An 8,860-nucleotide genomic window follows, 5' to 3' on the forward strand; every position below is an offset into this window, starting at 1 on the left:
TTATACTTAAAAAAATTATTCAATTGCTAAAATTAGAATTAAAGATTTTAATTTTTACCACTTGAATATCACGTGACTTGACATGTCATAATTTTTAATTTTTTTAATAAAATTCATTTCACATTAAAAAAATTTAAAAATTGTAACATATTAAACCACTTGACATCACAGTAAAAGTCGAAATCCCCAATTTTAATTTTGATAATTGGATAAAATTTTTTCAATTACAAAAATTTTAATTTAATTATCCAAAATTAAAAGTTCAGATTTATTAAAATAAGCAGTTCCGAGAATGTAACATGTAATCTACACCTGAACTGAACCATCAACATTTCTTAAGCCATGGCAAGTAGGCAACATCACTCACACACAGTACATGATGATCCATTAATGATACTCATTGGAACTATTGTGCAAAGAAATTCTGCTGTTTTCCAACATTCACAATGGAGGCCCAAAAAGGAAAAGAAGAAAAATATAAAAGACAAGTAACCAAGTATAGCTATGTATTTAAGAGGGTCTGCAGATGATGGTGATTGCAGACAGTGGCAGCCATTTAATATTTGCGCTTTCTGTCTCTTTATTGAGTTAAAAGTGTAAAGATCTGCTTGCTAAAAGATGATGTCTACCATCATCTGTCCTAATAGGGGACTTTGTACAGCAAAAATGGAGGACAAGCTAAAGCTCCACTGTTAGAAAAGGATTATTCAGCCTCATTTCCGAAACCAAAATATTCAGGAGGTGGATGAGTCTGGCTCCACATCTTCTGAAGCTGAAAAGCTGTTGGCTCCTTGCTTGTCATCCCAGTCACCGTTCTGCAATTCGGGTTCAGATCTCTTGTGCAACTCAGCTCCATTCCGTCTCTTGTGTTCTGAAACAATTATTAATGATAAATCCATCAAAGATTTCATGGGTTAAGATATAACCAACAAAGGCTATTAAGAATAGCTTACTTTTATTATTAATTGCACTGCGAGTAATTGCCAAAAATTCATCCCATTTGAATTTTCCAAGTTCTTGCTTCTCCTCCTGAGGAAGCTCAAAGTTGGGTTCCCTCCCACACATGAAGGCAGCCCTGCAGATACAAAACCCTTAGGTGAGTTTTAGAACTTTGTTTAGGTGAACCTACCAAGGGTATGCTGTCCCTATAGATGATGCCATGATAATATATTTCCAGATATGATGTTCACATAAAACCATCATAAACAGCGGCAAAAATCTTCCTCTTAACTTGTTTTATTAGCTTAGCATATGAAGGGATGCATGGAACACCAACACAAATGTGAGAGAAATAGTGCACTAAAAGCCTAACCATGATAACTTAGAAAGCAATCTACCAGAGGTGTTATTTCTTTTTAGATATATATGGAAAGAGGCCACATTATCTTTATCACAAATGTTGGATAACAAGTTTCCAAAGTTTCTTGTTCATTGTCGTTTGAACATGAGCACATGGAAATATCAATATCTCATTCGTTCCTACAATTAAACAATACAAGTTTTCATTCTATTCATTGACTTCAATAGTTTAAATACACCTCAGAGTTGCCCACCACCTTTTTGCAGCTTATAAACTATGTGCATGCATGAGGACTCCCCATTGTCAGATAACTGTGACAATCTTTAAGCATGAACATTCTGCATATGCAACATATTATAATCCAAGAGGACTAAAATTATGCATTTCAAACAGTGTTGTCAAAAGCGCTAGGCAGGGAGGCGAGAAGGTGCTCTATCGCCCTAGGCGCTAAGCGCTTGCCCGAGCGAAGTGAGGAGCTAATTTATTCTGAAATAATAAATAATTAAATATACAATGTAAAAAAGTCTTACATATTACACAATCAATAAATTGCCAAATTTCATATTCATATTTCATAATATATTATATGATTTAACTTTAAGATCAAAAGCATTCCTCTAATAACACAAAATGTTAAAGCAAAAACCATAAAGCACATAATATAATTTAAAATTTTAGATGCATTGTTCAATTTCATTCATTATGTCATGCAAACTCAAAATCCTAATTCTCTGGTCAACTTGTAGATGCCAAAAGGTGAAAACATATCAGGTTAGCTTTTTTTTTTTTTCTTTATCAACTTTTTTTTTTCTTTTTTTAAATTTCGTGCCTTTTTCTCACATAGGGGGACCTAGTGATGCCTCGCCTAGGCACCTAGGCAGCGCCTAGTTGAAGGCGCCTCGGCTGGAGCCTTTCCAGGCGAGGTGCCCAGATTTCGCCTTGCTCGGGCGCACCCGGGTGCCTAGCCGAGCACCCGGGTGCCTCTTTACAACACTGATTTTCAAAAGGCGCAAGACTTTCTGGAAAAATCAACAAGATTTTGATCTAACAATATTACTTTCATCTTTGTAGCAATTAATGCTCATGCAAATAAAAATCATTATTGCAAACGCTACAACTTTCAGATCACTACCTGTCATACAAATGGGCAGCCTCTTCTTGTGAACCAACAGTCCCCAAGTGGATTTGCTTCTTGTCAACTTTAATTGCTGCCTGCCATTTCATATTTTTGAAGTACACACCTCTCATCAGGCATGGTTCCTGGTTTTGAACATGCTTTCTCCTGTGTCGCTTTCTGCGTTTAACTGGCTGCCCTAAAACCACAAAAAAATGCGCAGCTCAGACAGATTCCAAATTTTGATGTTTCCATATTAACAAATCAGTTATCTACCAGAACCATACCAAGTACTTGGTTCTGAGAAATATCAGATCCACTTTATTGTTACCAAAACAAGAAAAATCCATTTAAAAAAAAATGAAATTAGTTAGATGCCAAATATAAAATAAAATGAATGCCACGAATATAAAAAGAAATAATGTGAGTACTTGTGTATGTAAGCTCTTTTCCTCCAAGAGAAGAAAAAAGAAATGGAACCAAAAATGAAGCTCCCTAAATATAAGCCCATACGGCAATGTCATTGACAAATGAATGGTTGGACTACTATTACTACCAAAACTTATCAATCACGTTTAGTCCAGACACATTGCACGAGATAAAGGGCTTCTTTCAAATTGATTCTTTCAAGGAACATCAAAGGTAACATTTCAAGGAAATCAAACAGCATTCAACAACCATCTAATGAGTGGTGACACTTGAATGAACCTCATTTATGGTAATCGCAGATTATTTTTCCCCCGCTATTAAATTTTCAAATTTATGAACCTCTATGAATTACTTCGACTTGAAGTAACTATGAGTGATAAAATCCATATGGGCTCCCAGTCGGTTGCAAAATTACATAGCTAGGAAAAATAAATAAGAATGAAGTCAGAATATTTGACATGTCCAGTAGTTTTCGTATGGATTACGAATAAAGGACAGATGGAGGTAAAATTACTAATTAAGCCTATCAGAGATTTCAGTTACTGATTTGCTAAGCTGATGCTTATTTCAACAGCCTTGATTTAGAGAGACATTAGACCGCAAAAAGATAAAAGTTATAAAAAGAGGGCAAAAGGACAAACAGTAATGCAAAGAAAGCAAGATGCTCCAAATTAATTTGTTGCTGAGGATTATTGTCTCATCTGCGTAGCTAAGCCATTCAAGTGCAACCATTCACGTGTGTTCAGGTTGGAAGACAACAAAAGTTAAGCTTTTGCATGCACGCAGGTAATAGAGGATTGAGTATATGATCATGCACTGAGATCCCTATTATTATGACAAAAATAAGATGGAACACACTGGTGAAATAATAAGCCTCCCATTGTAGAGTTTTGCATGGTTCAATTTTTAAAGTTTATAAAGATACAATTAAGACGAGAGAAGATGTGCTCACTTGCCATATAAAAACAATAAAGCACATTGACAAATCAATATTGTGTAGAGTTCCTACAAAATACATATAAACAGAACAAACTCATTGAATAACAATTTCTGTTATCTAATTACACATCTGCACCCTGCTCCTCCCAACCTCAGCCCCCAGAGACCTTAGATTAAAGAAAAGAAAGCATGTCGAGCAACATAGACAAGGGGAAAAAATCCAACACAAAGTGGTCTCAAAACACCAACCGGTACTTGCAATGACTGTTGACGTGATGAGAGGAAGAAGTAGAACATTACGGTTCACATGATAAAAGAACATTTTTTTTCAACCATAAATTAATGCAGTCCATGACATGAAACAACCAATGACAAATGTAGCAAACATTTTTAATCTTATTAGCTGGGCAGCCCACATCATCAATTTACATGTAAGCAGTGAAAATTTGTAGCTTTAGCAAAAATCTTTCCTTTGACTAGATGATGAGCGCAATTACATTGCATCACAATTATAATATGGACTTTAGTCCCCCCGGCCTGTGAACCTGGTACATTACTTAGCTAGTTGATTCTCTTATTAGCTTTGCTCCACATTCATTTCAGGAAACACTTCCAGATCTTTTTTTCTTTCACCAATATCGGAGTTATTCTCACAGTCCTCACTCAAAATATATCTTCCAAAACAGAGAGATCTTTAGTAGTTCATATTACCAAGATCTTAAACGCAGCCAACCACTTGGACAACTTAGTTTATTGATACACAATCATGCATTCAAATGCTCAAATTCTTCCAAGAATATAGCAAAGGCCACAAAAAGTCAGAGATCATGATTTTGTCTCTTCATGAAAATAAACTCTATGAGGAAATTATGTGTTGAGATTAGACAAGTGTTTGAGGAAAGAGTTACAGCTATGCTGTAACTCTTCCTTCAATAATTGAGGCTTTATTAAGTAATCCTGATTCATGAGACTACCGTAAACAAAACTTTAGATTGTAAAATGAGCTTTCCACTCATTGGGGGTATTATGAAATGAAGACTTGACCTTGATCTGAGTGTATCATGCTAACTGTAGGAACCTATTCCATCATTTTTGTTCCTCTCTTTACCATTTTCATTCTTATCCCACCTCCATCTTCTTCTGCATAATATTGTTCCCTAACACTGCAATTAACCCTTCTGAGAATTACACAAAGGTGGCAAATGTCACATGACTTTGTCTATGGTATTGAGCTAAAAATGATTCATTTTATATTTTAGGAACTCATTTGCCAGAAGAAACCAAAGAGCAAGTAATAACCAACACAGTAGCAATCAATATTTAATTCTGCATCTGATTGTTCAAGATAAGCTCAGAAACATAAGGGATATTTCTCTAAATTGACAAACCTGGATACGGTTGAGATTGCTGCTCTTTTGATGAGCTAGAAGCTGACACATTTGACAAACCAGCTCCTACTTTGAAAATGCTTTTCTGGCAAACAACATTAAAAAATATAATGCAAATATAAATAGAATTAAAAACAATATATATGTGAAACAAAATACAAAACTTTCTATCTTCTCTATCAATAAAGCAAATAATCTTATTCGTCTAAATTATGTAATGCATTTAATAAGGGCAATACAGGTTTCATATCATAGATCATTACGTGAAAGTTAAAGCAACCCCCTGGATAAATGAAATGGTTGCCGACGAATCTGGAATCTCAAAATTCTTTGCTCAAGTAAAAAAGCAACTCAAATAAAAAAGCAAGTCTCAAACAGACATAATTTTCCATCCTTGTCAAACCTTGAGAACTCAGAGGGACAAGTGTGCCAAATCTTTGGGCTTGACAATTTTTACACACAATTTATGAGTAAAATGTATCAAGAACCTATAATTCCAATGCATCCAGCCATGACACCAATGATTAAACATTAATGGACTCGATATATCCTGAATTCACTCTCTCACCAGATGGAATTGCACAAGTGCATTCCTTTCTTCTTTGTATTGGCTAAGGCAACTCATGAATCCCATAATTACACATGTGCACATGCAATAAAGTTAACAAAAGCAATCCTATCTAATGCTTTCCCATAAGGTTCTAATGAATTAATGACTCTCCAAAATAGTAATGACATCAATAAGTGACGAGATTTATTTTGAGTTCAAAATCTATCGATATCCTATTTTTCCACACGGTAAGTATTCCTATTAACTTCAAGCACTCTCCAGCATTTTGGCCGATAAAAAAAAATACTACCCCTAAAATTATAAAGCCCACATAAATTGGTATTAGATATATGTAAATGAAAATTTATATGACAGAAGACCCAACAACATTTCATCTAAAATTTAACTGAAATAACATGCTACCTTTACCTCCCCTGGCTGCTTGACATCATCTGACGGCAGAGGATGTACACTGACAAACCTGGCATTCTGAGTAGAGCTTAAAGGAGCTGTTCCATGATCAAAAAATCGAGGAAGTGGAGTCAAGAAAGAACTTCTCCCTATAAAAGCCAATAAAATTTGATAAATAATACTGTTCAAGCTTAATATAAAGCATTAAAGACTTTTAACTTAAACTATAAATATAAAGAGTAATTTAGTTGAAGACACAATAACCTTTTAATTGAATAATAAACATCAAGACATTAATCTACTTAAGAATGCACTTGAAAACAGCAAAAGAAGAAAACAGAATAACAATATCTAGGTACGATTTCCAATTGAAAAATGTGCTAACTACAAAGGACCATTTGGCTAATCCAAATAAAGAATCAATCATTTCATATAATATGTATTTCTGTTAGTGTTTACCAGCACACAGTCCCAAGAGTTTACGCCTTCGTAAGCTAACCATTGAGGATTACAGTCTTTGTCTCAGTCCACAATGGCTTAGACGACAGCCTTTAGCATTTATCACCTTGCTCCTTGGATCAAAGAAGGCAAGATCAATTACAACTGAAGACAAATATGCAAAGGTAACAAGATTAGATAGAAAACACTTGAAGGTTAAAATGACCATTAAAGGATAAAAATCACATATATTTCGCTTATAATTATTTTAAAAGGAAATTATTACAAGAAATTGACATGACAAATATCAATAAACATAAAAAATTTAAAAATAATAATAATAATAGAATTGTGAGGCCAAAGCAGCTCTTTTCTGAGCTCAGAAACATGAAAAAGAAGGCTATCAGTCTCTTCAAACTAACAAAAGAAGGACAACCTCAATCAACTATTAGCCACTAACATAAGACGGGAATTCCTTTGTATGCCCATATATAAACACTGATAGAACTTGTTTTAAAGCATGTGATAAGCTTAAAAAGTGCAACCCATACAGCAAAATTTCGTTCTAACTAATGGCTGATAAGCAAAATTCCCAGATGTCGATTGGCGCGACGTTACCGTCAAAAAACTCCCAAAGAATGTGAGTGAAGTTCATTTAAGTGCCAGAAAATGTATCTGTTTGGATGAAAGATGAACTATGTAGATACCATTGGTTCAATTCAAGTCCTACCACCTTTATCAACGCATACGAACAGGAAAAAGAAAAAAGATTCACTGAAAGTAAGCTGCTAACTAGTGCTACCGCCTAACTATAGCAGAAAAACATTAACGAAAGAAAGAATAATGATTCCCTTCAAAGTGAAGCTAAAAACCCAAGCCTAAGCTAGGATATGTAGAGTTCAATTATGGATGTACTTACATAATCCATTCCCACATTCAATTTACAGAATGTGAACAAGAAAGGAAAAACACAACTTCTTTGGCTCAAGAATCCTTTAATAACAGAAGACAATCGACCGCAAACAAAAGGCAGGGTGACAGAAAGCCCAGCAACAGCCAAGCAAAAGAAAAAACAGGAAAATTCGTGTGTTGATAAATTGGCAATAGAGAAAACCCACACCACTCATAGCACTAAACGGGGATTAGAATTATAGAATTTAGAAGAAACCAACAAAAACGCCCAAAGACTTGGTTACGAAGAATTCCAATTCTCTCTCTCTCTCTCTCTCTCTCTCTCTCTCCTTGGAAAAGAAGTCAACCCCCATCAACCTACCACCTTTCATGGAGGATTAGATGAAGGCGAATGACTAAAACCCTGACGCTAAAAGAGAAAAGGAAATTAAAAAAAAAAAATCTAAGAGAAACCAACAAAGCCCAACACGAGAAAGCACAGCTCCTGCTCCCTTTCTAGGCCCACAAAAGCAAAATGCCCCTGACCTGCTGAGAGTTGACACACCAACTAAACCAAACCATGTACAATCTTGTAAAGCTAAAAGCAAAGCAAAACAAAACAACACAACAGCAAAAGGAGCAGCCAACCACAAGGAAGAGATAAAGTGATGGTGTTTGTACCTTGGAGGAGGTGGTGATGATTGTTAAGAGAGAAAGAGAGAGAAACAGAGAGATCAGTTGAGAGAGAAAAGGGGTTATGGGATTTTAGGAGGGGAAGATGGTGCAAGCAAAGAAAGAATAGTCAAAGGAAAGAAAAAGAGAGGATAATATATTTGACGAAGCTCATGCATCTACCACCACCTCTAGTTGTTTTTATTTAGGAGATGGTATTTTTATGAAGGGTGGTGGGGGTGGGGGTGGGGGTGGTGGTGGTGATGGTGATGTGGGGTGGTGGATTGGTGGTGCTAAATGGTAAATTGGCAAATGGAAACGGAACGTATGCTTCTTTGTGTACTTTTTGTTAGGTTGGATTCCGTCATTGCCCTTTTAGGGCCATCCTAATTCCATTTTTGTTTGCCCCTGCTCTCGGTACACTCATCATATTTTTAACCTTTTTTTTTTTAAATGGGCGTTTAATATAAAATTAACATGGATAATTATCTTATAACTTTTAATTAATATTATTTATATACTTAAAAGGATTATATTAATATTAATTTTAAGAAAACTACACTAATAATTATTCTGTTAAAAGATTAAAATTTATAAAAATAGCATTTAATTTTTAATTTTTTAACATTTTATTAAATATATCAAAATTTAGAGAAAAAAAATTAAGATTGAGAAATAAATCTATTAAGTAAATGATATATTTTTAAATAAAATAAATTAAATAAGAA

General features: G+C 34.7%; 1 protein-coding gene across 6 annotated transcripts; it reads right to left on the bottom strand.

The window, feature by feature from the left end:
* Positions 1–377: 377 nt before the first annotated feature.
* On the bottom strand, positions 378–8,412 carry LOC110672518 (ethylene-responsive transcription factor-like protein At4g13040). 6 transcript variants are annotated; one of them, XM_021835315.2, is made up of 7 exons: positions 8,142–8,412; positions 6,591–6,734; positions 6,144–6,280; positions 5,171–5,255; positions 2,433–2,613; positions 954–1,075; positions 378–871 (listed from the first exon to the last, which is right to left on the bottom strand). In XM_021835315.2, the coding sequence occupies exons 2-7, from the start codon at positions 6,631–6,633 to the stop codon at positions 735–737; spliced, it is 705 nt and encodes a 234-aa protein (XP_021691007.1). In that variant the 5' UTR covers positions 6,634–6,734; positions 8,142–8,412; the 3' UTR covers positions 378–734. The 6 variants fall into 6 exon arrangements, with proteins under 6 accessions (XP_021691007.1, XP_057985102.1, XP_021691010.1 ...); XM_058129119.1 differs by having other exon boundaries at positions 6,591–6,703; positions 8,142–8,381; XM_021835318.2 differs by having other exon boundaries at positions 6,150–6,280; positions 8,142–8,381.
* Positions 8,413–8,860: the final 448 nt, after the last annotated feature.

The sequence above is a fragment of the Hevea brasiliensis genome, chromosome 10 (assembly GCF_030052815.1).
Source record: "Hevea brasiliensis isolate MT/VB/25A 57/8 chromosome 10, ASM3005281v1, whole genome shotgun sequence".
Taxonomy (NCBI): domain Eukaryota; kingdom Viridiplantae; phylum Streptophyta; class Magnoliopsida; order Malpighiales; family Euphorbiaceae; genus Hevea; species Hevea brasiliensis.